At 46.9% G+C, this 20,757-nt stretch overlaps 1 protein-coding gene across 1 annotated transcript; it reads right to left on the reverse strand.

Moving 5' to 3' along the window:
* Positions 1-38: 38 nt before the first annotated feature.
* On the reverse strand, positions 39-6,885 carry LOC101918952 (endonuclease domain-containing 1 protein-like). The gene is made up of 3 exons (XM_013294647.3): positions 6,667-6,885; positions 3,130-3,449; positions 39-947 (listed from the first exon to the last, which is right to left on the reverse strand). Exons 2-3 carry the CDS (start codon positions 3,412-3,414, stop codon positions 402-404), a joined length of 831 nt encoding a protein of 276 aa, XP_013150101.2. The 5' UTR covers positions 3,415-3,449; positions 6,667-6,885; the 3' UTR covers positions 39-401.
* Between the last annotated feature and the right edge of the window lie 13,872 nt (positions 6,886-20,757).

Raw genomic sequence — 20,757 nt, forward strand, 5'->3', positions numbered from 1 at the left:
ATGCTGTCGCGACGGAGGGAAGACACAGTCGCTCAATATGAGTGACCAGCAGACTTCGTTTATTGTGCCTTACAGTCACCTTTTATGCCTTGTTATAATTAGCTCATACATATTACAAAAGTTAAGCTCATTATTGGTTAGTTGCCTAAATACCAAGTCCGCCCCTAGTTTCTCTTCTGTAGTTATCTGTTTCCACCTGTAACATTCTTTCCCACCGCGATCTTCCTGTTATTGTGTAACTTTTGCTTTACTTCAGATAAGCTGAGAGCGATGTGCATTTTTGTCCAGCCAGCTGGACTATGTCTGTGTGACCCTTTTCAGCTAGCCAGTTATCCACAGGATGCTGCACAGGACGTGTCAAAAGCTCCCGAGCCTTTTACACCCGGGATGTGAAGCAGGGCTTATTCCCGGGGACAGTCACTGTCAAACAGAGAAACCTGGTCCCTCCCATAGAGCTGGGTCAACCTGTCCTCCAGCTCCCCCAGCGTGAGGAGCTGGACCTCATTCTTGTCATTCTCGGCAATGACCGCCCAAGCCTTTCTGTGGTTGGTGTCCACCTCGCAGCAGGCACTCGACCAGATGTGGCTGGGTTTATTCACCCTCCCCTTGGCGATATAGTTGTTCCCAGGCACGGCACCCACAATGACATAGGTGGTGTTACAGCCCTGGGTCCTCCTGATCATCATTTGCTGCTCATAGTTCTTCCAAGCACCACCGTTGAGTTTCTCATTCTGGGGCACTATGTTGGTGAGGGTGAAGGTAGCCGTCCTGCTGCCGGAGTCGGAGTGATGGCCACTGGGGTTCAAATGGCCACGGTTCAAACCTGTCAGGTTCTTGTAGTCTTGGAGGATAGCTTGACTCTTGCTGAGTTGCTCTAAGGTGACGCTGAAATAATTTAAGAGGGTCCACTCTCTTTCCATAGTTTTGGGATGAGTTGGACCCATCAGCTTGACAGGTAAAGAAGAGGAAGAAGTGTTAGTATTAGGGATGGGAATAAGGGAGCAGGTTTCCCTGGAGCAAAAGTCTCTGAGTTCCAAGCAACTATTATTGTCATCTCGATATATGAAAATCCTCAACTAACACAAGATATTAAAATAAAAAAAAATAATTCACACTTTGTCAGCTCTCTATTTGACTCGTGACCTTTGAGATCCATCCTGCAGCCTGCACTGGGAGTGTGGGTGGATGCATGAGACAATGAGCATTTTCCACTCCCAGGTTTGAAAGGTGACTTTGGTGAGACATCTGCCCTCCAAAACAGGTTCCCTTTTCCCCTGTCTCCACATTTCACATCTGCCCAGGGCTTTCCCCAGTTCCTCCCACCCCCATTCATCACATCCAACCCTCATCACCTGCATCTAATCATGCTCTCATCAGCCCTGGCCTTTGCTCCGTTCAGCCCCATTTCCACAAGCACTCTCTCAGTCTCTGTGAAAGGTTTTCATGCCTTTTTAAACCCGGTCTGTCAACACCCTGATGTTTTACAGGCTTAGGGAAAACAAAGCACACAGCTATCCTCTTTGAAGGCTGGGTGTCTTAGGGAGTCCTTGAAGGTGGACAGGATGGGAAGAGGTTGAGCAGAAGAGCTGTGGAGCCCACAGGACTCCCAGGAGATGAGAAGGACTCAGTCCCTTCTCCTCTTCTCCTTCTTTGCCCTTCATGTGGGAAGAAGTATGTGTGGTTGCTGCAGGAGTACCACACTCCTGAAGCACCAGTGTTTGCCTCCTCTGACCCCATACACAGGGAGATGTGTTGGAAACCAGTCCTAGAGGTGAGGTTTCTCTGGAAAAGCTATAGTTCATTGTGATGATGAAGCTTTTTTGTTCAGTAAGCAAAAATACCTCAGTGCAAGTGGGATCTGCTACTGCACTGCTAATAATGTGCCTCAGAGCTGATGTCTGTGCCAGGGAACACAGATGTGTTCCTTCCGCAGCATCACTGAAAATTAGTTAGAATTGATCAGCCTCTTAAAGAAGTTTATAATCCCCAAAGAGACCCAGGGAACCTAAATACCACAAAAAGACCTCTGAAGAAAGTTAACAAGATCACAGGTTTTGCAGGTGACCTGGGTCTGTGGTCCAGGAGCAAAAGAGAGACATTTTTATCCCCCTTAAATGAGGATGCTGCAGTGGTGCTAATACCATATTAGTTGCTGGAGTTCCTATGAGTAACAAGTGCAAATGATTTTTTTTCTTAACTATAACACCTTGCTTTTCATATTTAGGGAAACATTTTCAGCCTTCCTCTGCAACAAGGTATGTGGCTTTCTTCTGTGGCTGATTTTCACCTAAATTCCCTATTGCTACCATATACTTAGCAATGACCTCAATTTCCTCTTCTTCTCTTCCATAATTTGCTTGGCCTTTTTTACTGAAGGTCTGAAGCTTGTCAGAAGGACGTTTGGGAGGGCTATGCAATTTGCAGAGAGCTGTGCGCCTGGTGGATCCTTCTGAACCAAGCCTGAGGCAATGGCAGTAAGAGGCAACTGCCGGTGGATGGAGATTGCGCACTTCTGGCTTGACTGATCCTGATCCCACTCGCTTTTCACTGCCTGAAATACCAATAAATTCACCCAGCACTAACCTAACCCTCTTGTTGCTGAGTGCCTGTGTCGAGACGTTTTCACTGGGTCGTCTCACCCAGTTCTGAGTTTCTCTGCACTTCTCTCGTGCTACTTACAAAGCTAGATTGACAACTGGGAGCAAATAAGCTACGTCAGGGATGCAAAATAGCTCAGACGAAGTGGAGATCAGAGCCCAGCACTGTCGGTGCCTCAAAATTAGCTGCTGTTAGATGTTTTTTCTTCATCATTTTGTCCCCCACCACAGGATGGTACAGGGAGGGGGGCGTCATCTGACTTTGTAATGTAATGTAATTTGACTTAATATTCCTATTAGGCCAACGTGGAAAACCAGGAATTTTTAGGATATGACTCACATCAACCTCCCGCTGATGTCTCAGACACAGCAGAGGAAATGTGGTGAAGGTGTTTGATGTGAGATGAGATGAATCCCGTCCCGTGGGTCCATTTGCGTGGGGGGGGGGGTTGCGGAAGAAGTGTTTGGTTAAATGCTGTAGCTAATCTTTTAATGACTGGAGGATGACATGCCAGTAGGAGAGGACACTCACCTGGGGCTCAACCAGCCACGTTTTAGGTCTCTTGCCCGGTCCAGGCTGGTAGAGGTAAGCAGAGTATACGGGAATACGCCTGTTCCTGTCGTACAGGGTGGCATAGTAATACTGGTTCTTGTAAAGCTGGCAGATCCAGGCTGGGCTCTCCGGCTCCAGGGCTTCATTTGGGGGAGTTGCCCGGAAGAAAAACTGAGGGCATGAACTTTCAAAGGATGTCACCACCTCACTGCATCCCAGCCAGAGGCAGCTCGCCAAGACCTGCAGCAGCAGCAGCAACAGCATCGTGGGGAGGGTTTCAAGTGAAGGCTCTGGCTCACCTGGAGGGCAAATGCAGAGGTACACTCAACTTGGAGAAAGCTCATCATGGCCTGGAGTCATTTTTGTGCTTGTGGGACACAGCTGGCAGAGGAGGGGACTATGAGAGACCAAGGAGGGGACAACTGCTGTCCTCCTGGGTATGGAAAAATCAACAGTGGAATGAAGGTGAAATCTAAAATAGGTTTTAGGTGCCTAGACGAGGCAGCAGTGGGAGCAATCAGCCCGTCTGAGGAGGGATTCAAATCCATCCCACGTCTAATCAGCTCACACAGCAAAGTTTTCTTGGAACTGAGGCATGGTGTGGGGACAAGGCCATATCTTCCAACGTACTCGTTTTGGCCAAGAGCTCAGCTTTTGCACTGGCACTGGAGAACAAAGCCTGAAGCAACCCAGGGGCTGGAAGCCCCTCATTTCAGAACACCATCTCGCTCCTTTCTGCTCTGAAGACCTTCCCACAGCAGAGGACCTGCAGCTGGGCACGTGCTCTGCTCAGCCACCCACAGCACTGAGCTGGGCTTTAGTCTCACTGGGGATTTGGAAGGGGAATAACAGTAACGCTGTGCATCCCACACGTCTCTGGCCCCATGCAAGTTTGCACCAACCTGCAGCTCTTCGGTAACTCCTCTGTGCTCACTGCAGGGTTAGTCTCCCCTAAAGTTGGGTCAGATGTTTAACCCAAAGTGGTCCAGCTTGGGGTCCTGGCTCTCAGCTGACGGTGGGAAATGTGTGTCCTGCTGCTCAGCTTGCATTTTCAGGGTGTCCAGCCCCAGGCAATGAACTTGCGGACACATGGATACAGAAAGAGAAGGGGGCCAAGCAGATGGCAGCAGCAAGCAAGAGGGATGACGCCTCTATCTTATCAACACCCTGGCTGCTGCTGCAGCAATGCAGATACTGAGGGGCAGCTCTTCCCACGGTTGCGCAGGGTTCCTGCCCATGCATATCTTTAGCTTTGCTGATCATTTTTCCTGTAAAGTAAAAGGCACCAGTGCAGGATTTTCTATTTCTGGAACAGAAACAGGTGTTATTTTGTCTTTCCCAGGTGTTGACATGATTTTCAGTAGTCAGCAAGATTTTTTTTTCAGAGAATTTTTCAGAGAATTTTTCAGAGAATTGCTGAAAAATTCCCTGTGATGCTGGCAGCAATGCAGAGAGCATCATCTTCTTTCAGGTGCACCGCAGGCCTTGGGATAGCAGTGATATTTCTGATCTCATTGATATACATTTGATGGAATGGTTTTTAAATAATCAGCATTTAAAATAAAGCAGGCATGAGAAGCAACCAAAAGAATTCATGGGAGAGAAAGCTGCCATGGCCTCTGAAACTTAAACCCCACTTTGGCTGGGGAGGTGCCTGAGCTGAGGACCACTGGAGGCTTGAAAACTCACCTTGCCCATTTGCTCTTTTCTTAGTCTTTTCCCTGACCTTCATCTATTAATTTCCATTGGATTCAAGATATTGAGCTAGATAAACCCTCGCTCTGACCTAAGTCATCTGGTCCTTTATCTCTTTACTAGTGCTGGATCAGAAACGTGGTGACCAGTAAGCTGAAAAATGAGACAAGTGAACCGCAAGAAATGACTTATCACAATGTTCTGCAGAGCATGACTCTATCTGCCCCATCCCAGGCAGAAAAGTTACTGAAAAGTCTTTCTTTTGCACCACCCCCTCAACCAGCTTAAAATACATCTAACGGTATCAGATATATAGAAACCAACCTACCGTGTGAAAGAGCGGCACATAAATATTTTACTCACAGGACTCTGCTCGCCCCAAAGTGGTAGAGGACTTTCAAATGTCTCTGGTACATTCTGAAACCAGCTGTGGCCTCAGGGTGGTTTATATAGATTCTTTAACAGGGTTTAGTGTAAATTTGTCCAGGGCTGGAGCCAGGACCTGTGTTTTTCCAGAGGTCTTTTGCAAGGTCATGGGTGGAATTATGGTACTCGATAAGCTCCATCCACTTCTTATTCAACAGTTTGATGTGAATTTTCCAGGTGACTTGGCAAGCGGAACTTAATTATGCAAGGGGTTTTATGGCATTTCTGATAACCTTGAATCAAGTCTCCCCTACAGCTGCGAGCCAAACTCTGTCAGTGGGCCAAAACAAGACCTTGAACCTACCTTTTCCTAGCATTGCACATGAAAGAGGCTACAGCCCCCTCATCTGCTTGGTGCGTGCTGTAGTCGACAGGCAGTATTTCTAAGGTAAGTGATGGTGCCAGAGCAGGTGTAAAGGAGTGCCTGGCGGCACCAGCCACCCTCGGATCAGGAGGGCACTCTGCCTCCAGCATCTTCAGTGCATCTTGTGCAACCTTTGTCAGGTTCCTGTGCTGTAGGCAGGGGCATTCAGATGCAACCCAGTGCCTGGTGTTTGCTCTTAGCTAACCGAGACCTTGCCAGAGCCTAGGCAATAATTCTTCCTCAAAGAGATGTCCAAGACAAGCAGGACAAATTGCAATCATCAAGATGAATAATTAAAAAAAGCAGGGATGAATCTGTTTTCCTACAATCAGACATCTCAGTTCAGCATCAGGCATCTCCTTGTGCATCTGTTCTCAAGGCTTCCCATGCTGATAGTTTCCTCAAAGCATCCTTTGCCAGGTTAAACATTTGGCTGGGGCAGCAGGTGAGCAGCAGGAACACTGCCACTATTTCAGATCATCCCACCAGGTTTGGGTGACACTTCCAGATGGATGACACATTGCCAGAGCTGCCGAGGGCTTCAGATCTAATGATATCTGGGGGATCAGCTTCTGGGAGTGCCAGTTCATAGTGGGGTAGTTTATTTCCTTTGGGAATAGCATTCCTTCTTTGAGGTTTTAATCCAAGCATCACCAAAAGTGATTTTTTTTTCTTTCCTGGAGCCCACCTGATTTTATTATTTTTTCAAAGACCAGGGATTAGCTCATGTGGTGACAATTTCCAGGCTTCTTCCAATCTCTCCTGCCTCTAAGTGTCTCTCTCATATTCTCCAGATCTTTCCTTTTCTGTGCTTGAGTTTCCCAAACCATTCCTTCTGTCCTTGCCTTCCTTAACATCAAATGTTAAAGAGCTGCAAAATACGGTGCATGCATAAACTCTCACTTTCTCCTTGGAGGGTGGATATTAGAGCTCAGCAACTGCAGCCCACACTTTGTCTCACTTATTTAAACTGAAGCTAAGGAAACACTTGGAATATTGCAGGCAATGATGAGAAAGGAGCGAGAGCTTACCTTGAAGCAGTCTCAGAACAGGCAGCTGAGCTGCTGCTTCACTCTTCTCCCTGGAGAAATAGTCTGATCCCTCAAGAGTCCCACTGCAATATATACCTGGTCATAAAAAGGGAAACTCGGGGAAAAGAGAGGATTTCTACTGTTATTCAGGGGAGATTTGTTCATGCCTGCCCAGAAATGGGTTGACAGTTTCTGTTTGCTGTTTCCTCAGGATCTCTCCCAAGTTTGATGACTTGCAGCATCACGTGTCAGCAGCAGATAACTGTGTCTGGTGATTTCCCTTTCCATTTCCTCATTCCTCGCGGGGCACCACTGCTGCTGCAGCTCCTGCGTCAGGTCCTGTTCCCTGCAGACCCTCTCTGGTGGCACTCGCCTGACCAGCCTGCCTCTGAGCACACACAGATGTTCACAGTCTGCTCTTCTACAGCCTCTCAGAATGTAATTAATGTGGTCAGGCTATATATTTTCCCTTCAAAGACGGTGAAGGCTTTGCAATAGCACTTATTAATGCCATCCTGCAGACCCTGGGGGCACACCTTGGTCTCTGCTTGCTGCTGGACAGCCATGGCTGAGCTGGTGTTCAAATAGGATCTCAATCTGTCCAGAAAGGAGGTTCGGTGGAGACTGTTTTCTTTCCTTAGGAATGAATAAAAGGGATTTGAGGGGCTGGACACAGAGAATAAGGTTTGGTAGGCTGTGCTCTCTTGACCTCAGTGGGCAGAGGTAACGAACAGTGTTGGTTCCTATGGTCTCTTTAAGGAAAGCTGGAGGAAAGATGCTGGTCTTCTACATTATTAGTGGGGTGGAAATGGGACTAAAGACTGTTAATGATTATGACCAAGAATCATCAGAAAAAGGCCTGACAAAAGTCAGGGACTCTAAGAAGGGTCCCTTGTCCTGAGCTGCATGTTGGAGCAGAGTTAAAGGGGTCTGGCAATATTCTGTGCACATTTTGATTAAAAGCTGCAGGGAGCACGACTATTTTATCTTGGATTTTTCATTTCTATACAGGCCCCTAGTCCCAGGCCACATGCTGCATGCCTTACTCTGTATCTCTCTGAACCCCAAGGGTTCAGCAGACGCTCCCTCCTGTAGCCCAGTAAAAGCATCGGTGGGCAGCAGTTCCTTGCACTGGATTTTACCCCCTGAGCTCTGCCTTTGCCCTCTGTGTCTGATCCTGCTACTTTTTGTTAGTGCAAGGGCTTGTTCGTTGAAAGCATGTCTTGAGGAGTTGGAGCAATGGGAGCAATGGGATTCTGTGACTCTAGTTTAAAGCATAATTTGACGGACATTTCTGAAGAATAGCAACGTGCTGAGCTTGATGTCCTTGCTGGCCTTCTGTTTTTAATACGGTAAAGCATAAGGTCACGGTTGGAGTGGTGCACAGAGAAAGGAAGAAGACAGGCAGTCAACACCAAGTTTCTTCCTTTTTCAAAAAGTGCTTAAAATAGCCACAGTGAAACAGCAAGCAGCCCAAGCAGATACCAGCTTAGCTAACACAACCAGTACCCAGCTGTGCTATCAAGGATGCAATGGAAACACAGTTCAAGGTTTCAAAAGGCCTGATGGTAAAATCCCAAGCAGAGCAATTTGCAGCAGGCCATTCTTGGAAAACAAAAAGTTCTTCCATGTAATTGGTGTCAACAAAAGCTCACCTGGGTTAACTCTTGTGGTGGACAAGTGAAACTGTTCTAAACCCTTATGTGGGCATTTCTTTTGGAAGTGGAGGAAAATGAGTCCAGTTTAGTTGTGAATGAATGAGCAGTGGGAATGGAACCGAACTCTTCCACTTGTCCACAATTTTAATTAACCTTGGCAAACTTTCCTGAGTTTATCCCAAAAATGTATTGTGTCTAAAATACAGGTAACAGTCCAGGGATACTGTGGCAATGAGTTGGTTGTTATAATGGGAAATAATCCGAAGCAGTCATGAACCTCTCGTCCTACTCCTGAGGTCTATGAGGTCATGCTTTTGCATTTCACTGATTTTTATAAAAATTGTGCTCTGATGCTTACTAACTGGCATGGTTCTGCCTTTCATGTCAGTGTAGACAGTGCCCATACGTTGTCTAGAGCTGTGCACTTTCTGGGTGGAGAAGTGATGTGAGTGATGTTGAATGAACTCTCCTGCAGGCCAGCTCCCATGTGGTCTGTCCTGTAAGACAAACCTCCATTTCTTCAACCTGTAAAGTTCAGAGATGGAAAAATCCTATTGGACCCTCCAGTCTTCTCCTAGTTGGAAGCCTGGACATTCATAGATGAAGTACTTCCAATAACTTTTCCATGTCATGGTTGAAAAGAAACAGGACTTACATCACTTTTCTAGGGAAAATCTATCGAATTCCAGATGTGGCTTCTCCATGACAATGTTCTCCTAAGAATTACCTCAGTTTTCTTTCTATCAGATGCTAAAAAAAGCAGTCCAACCTCCTGCTCAAAGCAGGGCAAGCTATGAGATAGCTGTTGAAATGCAGGGAAATGAAAATACCTCTTGTGACTGCAGTGTAGGAAAGCCAGGATTTTGAACCAGAAGCAGTGAGAAAAGCACTACTACTGCAGAAAAAGAGGTGCCACCAAAGCCTTCTCTTGAGACTTTGGTCCCCATGGAAGAAGCAAGCAAATAGCCACAGAAATGCTAAGTAGATTGAGCACTGCAGGTCTTGAGGAAGGGGTAAATCACAGCAGCAGAAGCCAAATGGGCATGAGAAAACAAAATGTAAGGAAGAGAAATGTTGCTTGGGCATGTGAAATGAGATGATGTATGCTGTTCTGGACCGTTCTCCTTAGAGGGCAGCAAAGATCCTGGCATCCCATGGCCACAGGCAGGACTTGAACATGTCCAGATGCTGGACATGCCATCCTCACTGACCTGTGAGTCACCTCTGGTGCTGGGAGTTACTCTGCTGATGGGAGCGAGGACAGAGAGGGAATGCAGACACCTCAAGGCCAGCGGACTCTTTTGTAGCAACCAGGATGCTGAGACATGCCTGTCTCACCCTACTGCTATGCCAACCATGTTCACCTTTGCCAGGTGTTCAGATGAGTGTAGGCTTCAAGTCATGGTTCGAAACCTGACCTAGATCAGACCAAAGATTTGAGGTGCCTGGCAAAGGCAGCAGCTGCTGCTTCTGTCCCTCCCCAGGGTCCCAGACGTGGTCTCAAAGCAGCTCTGCCACACAGCTCTCCATTAAGGAACGTGGCCCCTCTCCCATGCAAACACCACAACCCTCATCCAGGGGCATGTGAAAATTATCAAATTGATGGAGAAAAAGCAGGGAAAACAGAAAGATATAAAAGACTTACTAGGTTGTCTAATCCCTCCAAGGAGACCAGGTGTGTATTATCCATTTTAAACTATTTACCTTGAGCTGTTCTTCCATGCAACATGCCAAATGCTGGCTTATAGCAATCCTTGCATTTTGGAGACAAATGTGTTCAATCCATCCTTTCCCCGTAAGGATCAACAGTGGTTTTAATAGAGTACGGTTCAGCTGAAAGAGCTGGCATGTGCTTTGGGTAACTTCAGTTACATTAACGCCACCAGACTGAGTGCCACGGTCCCTGTGCATGCAGAGCAAGTAACACTTCAGTGACAGTGGGGTCTCCCCCTTGTCACCGATGAAGCACCACCCTGCTGCAAACACTAACCAGCTGAGAGCTGTCTGGTTGCCTGTGGTTACTTTCACTCTTTCAGTTTCATTCAGCTTTGGAGACCAAAAATTTGTTATTTTCAGTTTCTGATTCTCGTGCAGCAGCACAGAGTCCGCTGGGGAGGATTAGGCAATAACTGAAATCCCTCGTCACAGATGCACACCAGTGCTTCTGTGGGCTGGGTGTTGATGGATGAAGAGACAATGGCAAGGAAAAAGCAGGAGAATTGCTTGGGAGCAGAGGTAAAATGTGGACAGCAAAAGCAGTGCGGTAACACTGATGTAGAAGGAAAAGAAGAGCACTGTGTTTGTACCTATGACACATGCAAGTCTTAAAATAATCTTACATAAGGTTGTAAGACATGCCCATCCCCAAAACCTCTATATTCATTCATCCTAACTCAGGCAGTTGAAAAAGAGATTTCCAAACCTGCACTTTATAGTCAATGGAGAGAAAAAGGTGTCTCCAGAGATGAGTTAGTGTAAGCCTCAATTAAGCAAATGTAAAATGGTTCAAATTAAAGCGTTTATTTCTGCTGAGTATAAAGGCAGTGAAAGCTGATAGCTTGGTTACAGATGTCTGACTTGTAGATACTTAAAAGCTTTGTGCATTAAATCCACCCCCTCTCTTGGTGACTCTGGTTTTGGGGTATATCCAGTAAAGCATTGCAAGCCCAGTCACACTATCACTGGGGTCACGTCTCTGGGTCTTGAAGCAGCTCTTTCCCACATACCCAGGAAGAAGCTCAGTGCTTGTGCTGTGGTATGAAAATCAGCAAAGACTTACTGCATTTTAACACCTTTTGTGGACTAGAATGGTTGCAGATGCACTCTAGGTTATGTCAGACAGATTGGTTTCCTCAAGGAAAAAAAAATAATTGTTTGCTCAGATTGCAAGAAACTCAACCCCATGGGTCAGGGCGAAGAGGGCTGCTGGCTTCAGGCTGATTTTATGGTGCTGCACTAAAAAAGGCAAGCGTTGAATCGATGGGGGAATCCTGCCAGCGAGGCCAGGGCTGGGTGGTCAGGGATGGAGGCCGTGTATGCTTGTGGGAGGAAAAGCAGGGACCAAGCGCATTCAGGTCTGTAAGCATGGATCACTCCTGACTAGATCCTCCTAGCAATGCCCCCGCACGTGGCCTAGGTCACAAAAGATTAGCACCGAAGGGCAGATCTAGGCAGATCTGGGATCTGTCTTTTTGCATTTTCTAGGGCTTGTCAGACCCCTTTCTTCCATCCCTCCAGTTTGCTTCTCCCTTGAAGAGCTCCCTCATTCAACTTAGCAGCATGGCAGCTTTGTGGCTGTACCCAAAGCAGTCAGCCCCAGCCTTCAGCACAGCCTCTCAGGGCGATTCTGTGAGCAGATGCACTTTCCCTGCAGGCCTGGGGTATGTCCCAGCCCCCCTCCTCCGAGCTTTGCTCACCTTTATGGGCAGCGGGTCACTCGCCACCACCAGCACCCTGCTCTGGCGGGCTGCTGGGCTCGGTGACAGCAAGGGAAATCCACGGGCAGGAGGCTGGACTGGAAAGTATCTCACAGGCTGCAGCTGTTCCTCAGGTAAAATGGAAGTCCCGAGACATTAAAGCTTTATCTGGAGCCTGATCCTGTGGGATTTCCTTCCTTCCACCGTGCAGCGATGACAGCACACTTCTTCATAAGCTATGGCAACACTCTCAGCTGTGCTTTGATTTCAGAAACACGCTGTTCTATACAGAAACTAGTCCATGCTGTGGTTTCACATATTTTTAAAAGGATGAAATATCTTTAATTAATAATACAACCTGTTCATTAAGACTCCTTTGATTTCTCTACTTGGAAGACATTTGTGTATTGGGGCCAGGATTTCACCATGTATGTGGGAATCCTAAATCCTGCTGAGACCTGGCTTGAAGCTGCCCTGAGGTCTGCTACCAAGGCGGCCTGAGGCATGGAGCACACATCTTTGGAAAAGAGGTTGAGGGATTGAGGCTGGCTGAGCCTGGCAAAGGGGAGGCTGAAGGACAACCTAACAGCTGCTAATGACAAGGATGCCAGGCTCTTCGTGGTAGAGCCAGGCACGATGACAAAGGGCACCAGCCACAGACTGTGGCTTGGGAAGTGCAGGTTGGACAGCAGGACGCAAAATGCCTCTAGGCGGGTAGCACATTGCGGCGACAGGTTGTTGGGAAATGACAAATGGTGAGTTGTGGAGGTGACTCATGGCTGAGCTGGATGGAACCATGGCTAAGCCAGTTTAGAGCTGACAGGGCTTCCACTTCAGGCAGGGGGTGAGTTGGAGTCCTCCAGCTGCTGTTGCCAACCAGCATTTCTATGACCCTATGGTAGATGCACCTCCCATCTCCCCCCCCTGCTGCCCTGCCCTGCCCCAACACACTCAGGTATTATCTGGAAAATTCAAACAAGTCAGGAGATAGCCAGATTCCCTGATCCTGAGAGCTGTACGTTAAACCCTTTCTACAGCCCAAAGCCACAAAACCCCACACCACATACCTCAGACAGCCAAGAGGAGGGCACTTTTCCAGATTCCTGGTTCAGGCTCCTTTGGAGGATAGACACCAATTTGGAGGATAGACACCAAACAGATGAGACCCCATCAGCTCATCTGCCCCCGCAAGGAGAGACTGATGATATCCAACGGTCTCTGCACCAACCCAGCTCTTCTGCTAGCCGTGCAAAATCACCCCACGGTGAGAGAACAGTGCTTCAGCCACTCGGGAGCCACAGGTTGGCCCTCTCTGCAATGAACACAGGCTGCGTTACTGCACGTTAATTATGCCAAGGGTAATTAGCAGTTACGTCAACATGAAGATTTCCAGTTAGGCTGCTGGATCACTCTACATGGAAATCAGGTTGTTGATTGTGAGCAGAACTATGTCAGACCAAACTCCAGAGGAAAAGCCTCACTGCTCATTAGGCAGAGCATCCCCTTTGCTCAGGGGTTGTGACTTGGGACTTCTCTGCCAGACTTGGCATCCCCTGAGCCCAGAGATGTGGCAGGGCAGGAAGAGCCAGCCACCTCTGAAGATGTCAGCTTCAGTCATCCAGTGCTCATGAGACATGATAATGCTGCATCGTAGGAGGGTGGCAGATCCTGCCGATACACAGGCATCATCTTCTGTTAAGAGACAGAAGCTGTGATTTAAGAGAAAGCCCTCGGAGATGCTGAAGCTGCTAGTGGAAAACTTACTCCTGTTATGTATATTCTTAACTATGTGTTTTGTCATTTTGTATTTTTGTGACTTTTCTGCCATTATTGAAAAATCCAGACTTCTAAGTAAACAGATCCTTCATTCATAAATCTTGCTTAGTGGTCACACTCATCGATTCCTGAACATATCTGTGATAAAAGGATTCAGACATAACACCTAGCTTTTAGGAAGGTGATAAAACCACTGGATATTAAGTGCTAAAATGCCACTTAGGTTGATCTTAGGAGTTCATTCAACAAAGTGGCTAAGTTTCAGTTAGGATCTGTCTTTAAGAGAGCATGAGGAAATGGCCTGCTCTTCCCAGCCACGGGGTGATGTTTTTTCTTACAGTGGACGAGGAGCATGAGCCAACCTTGAGTGCATATGGTAGGAGGTCAGCGTGAAACCCTTTGCATTTTGAGTGCCTGAGACTTTAAAAGTTTTCCAAGTGCCTTTCAAGGATGTAGATGTTAAAGACTCGATTAAATCTAAAATCAATGAAATCTGCTCTCTACTACCTGCTACTTAAAATTTGCATCTGCCATATAAGCTGAGGACCAGTGGGAACAAAGAGACAGCACTCAGACACAGAGGCCCGCTGCTGCATCGTGATGTGTGGGTGAAGAAAGTAGTTAGGACTCGAATCCTGGAACATTTCCTGATGAAGCTGTATTCACAAGAAACTGGCCCTTGAAGCCAGACTAAGGCAGACAATTGCAACAACCCTCTCCTAGCTCGCCCTGTCAAAATGACTCAGACTCCCAGATGTGTTCCTAGAGCTCAGCTGATGGCTAAGCAGGATTCATCCTGCTGAAGAGCTACTTCTCAGCGCTCCCTTTAGAGTCAATAAACGATGAATCCACATTTCCAGGGCACAGTTCACACCAGGCAGATGAAGTGTATTATATTAGAAAAGTGCTTATTTCTCTCTGACGACTATAAGGGATCCCAGGGTGACAAGCTCTGATTTCCACCTCTAAGATTACACGGGATGAGTCCCACTTTGTGTTGCTAACTCTACATACGTGATGTCTATTTTATATCATTTAGCCAAAGCCTAACATAAAAGATACAAAAGCTATCCTTTTCCAAAGCCCTGTCCTTATGTCTCTGACGCAAACAGCCCCTCCTCATTCATTCTCATGACCTTGGTATGGCAATCCAGCAGGAATTTCAGGGGAGTTTCACAACCCTCTAGGAGGACCTGCTGCACTTGCATCACCTTTCCTGCATGACAGGATGTTCTCTGGAGAGCACAACAGAAAAATAAGCAGCATAGCAAGGAACAGGAGGGAAGGATGCACCTCATGCAATTCAGTCTTGGTGTTCTTAGATCCAGTAATCTGATGGGGTTGAAGAAGCCAACAGGGGGTAAGGGGCAGAGTTATTTTTCTTTTACTTTTTGGCAGGGTTGCCTGAGTTTAGAGTAGTGCTCTGCATGTTCCCCAAGCCCCAAATAGCTGTTAGCGCCAGAAGAACACCTACTGTGAAGATAAGTTCATGCTAAACTAGCTATGGGCTAGATGCAGATTTGGGGTGCTTGAGAAGTGAAGTCAAAAGCTCTTTGTGCAGGTGACTTGCTCTGAGTCAGACCTCCTGCTAGACCAAGAGCTAGCTCATGGATGCAGTGGAGCGTCAGCTTATGCTTGCTCTAGGCTGACTCCTCCCCTTGTGATGCAGCCCTACCCTGTAGCTCAGCCCAAAGAGATGACCTCAGGGAGCTGAGCACAACCCAAGAGGACTAGTGACACTTCCCTTGTGGCTTGGTTTTCTGCTGGACATACCACTTTCTGCAATATGGCCATTGCCAATAGGATGCATGAGAAAATCCAGAGTTTTGAGGCGATGGATGCAGAACTCAGTGCTCATTCTCACTACCAGCAGGTGGAGAACACTTTTACTATAAAAATATACCGGCGTCCATAATAAGCAAGTGGGGAAATTTGAAATGGGTATTTCCAGGGGTATGTCAACAAGATGTGGTGAGTCACGAACTGTGGTAAGCTAAATTCAGTGTTTCCTCTGTTTTATGGGCTTCTGCACCAACATGGTTTTGAAAGTGTTGTATACGGGCAGCACCTGTCTTTCCAAGTAGGAGACAGAGGAATGGGAACACAGAGGGCTGATGGATCTACAGATCAAACTCGAGCAAGGTGAGGAAATGAACCATAACAACAGGCAAATTCTTCAGTGATGAACAAAGGTTTTCCTTAAACAGAAGCAGACAGGAATCCAGCAGGGAAATGCAGAAACCTGCACGCAACCAGCCCAGACCTCACCTCAGCTGGCTCTTTGATGCCTTTCCGAAGGTGAGGGTGCTTCCCTAGAACACAAAATTCACAGCAAGGACTGACTGCCGGGACCCATCTCCCAGCAGGGGATATCTGCCATGGCAGAGGAGGCAGCTGATGAGGTTAGAGAAGTTCTGGGCAGCAGCAGCACCCTTGTGTCTGGGCAAGGTGGTCGACCTGCAGTCCACCATATGGATCTAACCAGAGGCTGTCTTGCTCTTGAAAAGCAAAAGCAGAAGTATTTGCTGACACCAGCGAGGAAACCAGCACAGCAAAACTGGTTTACAGGAGATGCATTTGAAGTCCAGACTGGCTGATAAGAGGCAGATCACATTAGTAATAAATTTTTGGAGGGTTTTTTTATATGTTTCTGCATGTTGAATCTTCAGGGCTAGACCACACCTGGTTGCCCTCACCAGATCTCTAGGTTGCTTTGGTAGAAACAGTCAGATTCACCAGTTCTGAGTACAGGCTGTTGTGCCTGGGCAAAGCATGAGCGAATGCCGCCAGCTGCATTTGCTGGGAGTAGGGAACCCTAAACAAGAAGCAGCCAACCTCATGGTGGAGGTACTAGAAGCAAAGGGGTGGGCTTGCTCAAACTCTCCAATGTCAGCTCTTGGAGACATCATAAAACTCGGGAGGGAGTCAACCTCGAGCAGACTGATCTAGCATTGACATTATATCTGCTGCAAGGAAAAGTCCGGACTCTCCAGAGCTCCCTTCCAACCTCAGCCTTTCCACAACGGTCTCTGTGTCTCTGATGTGTGGGTGCTGATTCCACAGAAGCAATGAATGAGATTGACCTGGAATTTGCCACCTACATCTCTTCCCCTCCCCCCCCCCCCCTTTTCCTTTCACTCCTGTATCTGCAAAAAAACTAGAAGTGTCTGTTAAAGAAACCACCTTCCTATGGTTACAAAGGAGGTGGGGTGGAGGGAGTCTGCGTGGAGTCAAGTCCAACCTCAAATGTCAAAAGGCAGATCTTTATAAACCCATGGGCATTATGAAAGAAATCTGGAGAGTTATTCCAAATAAGACCAAAATACAGATCAACGTGGGTAAGGCTGGAGCAAGAAGAAGGTAGAAAACACCAGGTTTAGAGCTCGGTTTCTATGTCCTGGTTCTTGTTTTGAAGACTGCCGCAGACCTAAATCACAGAAATAGGCACAAAATGCATTGGCTGATACTCTCCAGGTTTTTTTGGAGGTAACAAAAGTTTCTGCTAAATGCAGAGCCACTACCATCAGCCCCAACACGGTATCCTGGGAGGTGTGCCACAGGACACGGCACTGAGAACACAACTCTTTCTGTACCACTCTCACCCTTCTGGATATCCCCTGTGGATGCTTTATTTGGAAAGCATGTTGGGGTTAGCGGCACAAACCTGCCATTTAAATCCCTGTGTTTATTTAATATCAGCCTTTCAAAACATAATTCTTCTGCAGGATTAAAACAGGTAACACCCCTCTTTATTGTAACCTAAGGCAACACTCGGCCACATTATTCCATTACAGAGCTCATCTCTCCTAAAGATCACAGATGCCTTCCAGCTATTTGGGTACTATTCGTCAGTGATTACAACATGAAGTCTTCTGCTCATCTGAGATTCTTTCTCTGCATGTCATGCTGTACATTGAACTTTTATTTTTGCTCTTGGAAAACACTCAAATGTTTGGAAGAGAAAATAGAGGAGCAGACTTAAAGATGTTATTTACTTTCAAATGACTCCTTCGTGCTTCAAATTATTTTCATTTAGCATCCATTCAGGCATCTCATCTAGGTAGCCTTTAAAAGGCTGCATGTTGTTTATTCTCAGTCGTCCAAACAAATTGGCCTGCAGGAACAATCTGTCCCTGAATATAGTAAATAACATTCACTAATGGCAGGTAAAAGCTTGTAGCTTTATTGGTTCTTCTAGCAGTCATGGACGGACTTTCTAGTGGAAGACACAAATTTCAGTGCAAGTTACAAACATCACAGTTAATATTTTTCAGTTTCACTATTGCAATTAATTGCAATAAGGTTAGATATCATTATTGATAAACTGAAAGCGGAAAAAAAAAATGACAGTACGGAGAATTTCTTTATCTACTTTCTGCCCAGTGATGTTCAAGGGCAAAACACACACAGACACAAGGTAGCAAAAACTCTGGACTTTTTTGCTTCCTGACTGTGTTATTTGAACCAAACCCATCCTGAAAGTCCCACCTTCCTAGCCCAAAAGCTGCCAGGCTCTCAACAATGTACATCAACAACCAAACACAAAGCAACCAGGTTTTACTTTCCAAAAAACCGGCTATTTTTAATACCTGGATTTCAATTCATGCCATCCAGGGCACTCCAAAGACATCGCACAGGAGGAGGCAAGCAGCCTGCCCAGCACCCCGCACTCTGCACGGCACCGTGGTGCCTCGCGGGGAAGGGGCTTTTCCCCAGGAGCCACCACCTCTCTGCGGTGCTTTGAGAATGGGAAAGCAGAGCTGGGCCATTTTTCAGTTATTTTGATCGCAGGAGCAGCAAAGCTGCCCTGCTGAGCATCAGCAACCCCGGCACAGGAAGGTGGTTGTGTGCGGTGTGTGCCAGACAGCGCTGGGCTGTCGCGCGTAGGAAGTGATGCGGCGCTTCCACGTACGCGGCGGTTACTGAAACCGCAGCGCCTGGGTTTCGGCTGGGGACTCACACGAGCACAACAAGCCAGCCGTCTTGGATCCCCACCCCAAAGCAGAAATGCTCTTTATCTTTGAGCCAAGCTACCCAAGTCAGAAAGAGCTGAACTGCAACTGGGTTCCACTGGCAAAACACCGTGGTGTTCGCTTAACTTGCAAACACAGGGGAAATTCTTTATGAGAGATGTCAGACCTGGCCCTCCTTTGACTTGTCTCTGCTGTTATGAAAAACACCTCGCCAGCTGCAGGAACAAGAGCCAGGATTTCCTGAGCTCGGACCTCAGCTTTGACGGGGACTTGCCGAAGGACCATTGTGAACTCACAAATCCTCTGCCTCAGCCTCCCTCCCTCGATATGACCAACACAGAACACTTGGGAGCTTGTAAGCATCCCAAACTGCACAGCAGATGGACCTGGAAAGGACATTTAGTCCATTGCCAGCCTCCAGAAAAGTTCAACCCAGCGTATCCCATTGCTGGCAGCTGCCTGTCCCATCTATTCACAACAGCCTCATTATTGTAGACGCAGCCACAAGCCTGGGCAATGCATGCCTACCTGCATTACCTAACTGCACTGGCTGCCCTTCCTGCTGGATTTTTTTCATTTTGTTTTGTTCCTATTGTAAATCCTATATGTGTTTGTTACTGAAATAGCTGAAGATTGATTTAATGTTCAGCGCATCGGCACTTCAAAGAGGAGGTGGTCAGCCTTCTTGTGCTACAAGCTGCGATTCAGGACAGCTCCGTAATTTCATAACTGAAAAGATTATTATTTTTTTTTTACATGAGACAGGCAACAGAGGAAATAACACACACAAATTCACTCTTTATTTTAGGTCCCCGAATCTGCTTTTTCCCTTAGTGAATGATTTTACAACTAACCATTATTTTTGTTCTTTACAAGTGTCTGCTTTGGAAGAGTTTTGAAATTCAGATTTACAACTACTTGTAGCTGAACACAAGTGTGCCTGAGTGCTTGACTTTGATTTTAGGAGAAGCAAAATTGCTTGACTCAATTTAAAATAAACAATAATGGCATCTCAAGTGGAAAGTTCTCTAAAGTGAAGGAAAGGAGCATCGTTACAGGCACAGTAAATCTCAGGCTCTTCATCGACCTCAGCATCAGGGGGTGGCATATAGAAAGTAGAAACTAGGTCAGCTCCAAAACCCGAGCATCCTTGTATTGAGCATGCTGGGACTAAATCAGAAAGGCCAAAACATAACACAAAGCTTATCTGGGGCAAGGAGAAATCCTTTCTTATGTGCTCTGACCCTCATAATATGACCAGGAGGTGCCCTGATCTGCTGCTTGGTGCAGGGGGGAGGTTATGGACAGGTGATACCTACAAGCTGAAAGTGTCCAGAAGCAGCAGATGCTTTCAGCTCGCCTGGGTCTCAAGGGACCCTTGTGAGATACTTACAAAGAGCTGCTAGAAGTTGTCTTGGAGAACCTGAGCAGGGTAAGGCGATGCTTTCAGATTAAGAAAGGGAAGAAGTCATGCTTATCCACCCAAAAAAAAAAAAAAAAAAAAAGGATTGGGAGGAAAAGATGGATCCTGGAACCTATGGACTCAGAGGATGAATTTCATTTCATTCCAGAAACACTGCTGAGACCAAATTTCTGCAAGCACCTGGAAAGTAACAGGAGAGAGAGGTTTGTCAACACCAGGCTTTCTCAAACCACTGTGATTTCCTCTTGTGATCTGGTAACAGACATTGTGGGTGAGGGCGATGCACATGATTTCACGTCACTTCTCTTTACAAAGACATCGGATCATGTCTCCTGTGGCATTATTTGAGAGACTGAAGGCTGACGCAGTGTGCCGGGATACATGTGGGAAGTGCTGCAGAATGCTCCCAGGGAGCTGCCTTTCATGGTCCACACCAGACTGGAAGAACATAGACATGGGTCTCGACCAAGTCTGTCCAAGGTCCTGTTCAGTGCCTTCACTGGTAGTTCAGCTGATGGAGGAGACCATATCCTTATTAAATTCACAGACTGTTCCAAGCAGGAAAGGAGTCCAAAGATGTGAGGGAGTGAGACTATTACTTAAAGTGATCAAAACAAATAACAGAAATATTCAGGGGGGGAACCCATCTTGAAATTCATATGCCTGGTAAGAGAGCCTTCAAGACACATCAAGTAATTGTTCCACGCCATCCTGCACTGTTATTCCCACCCTACACCCACAATTAGAGTTAACAAAGATCTGAGAAGTGCAATGGATCGGATAGAGACAGAGGTACCATAGGGTCAGATCAACCTGGGCAGCTGTTGGAGGGCAGAACACAGGAC

The sequence above is a fragment of the Falco peregrinus genome, chromosome 6, assembly GCF_023634155.1.
Source record: "Falco peregrinus isolate bFalPer1 chromosome 6, bFalPer1.pri, whole genome shotgun sequence".
Lineage (NCBI taxonomy): Eukaryota > Metazoa > Chordata > Aves > Falconiformes > Falconidae > Falco > Falco peregrinus.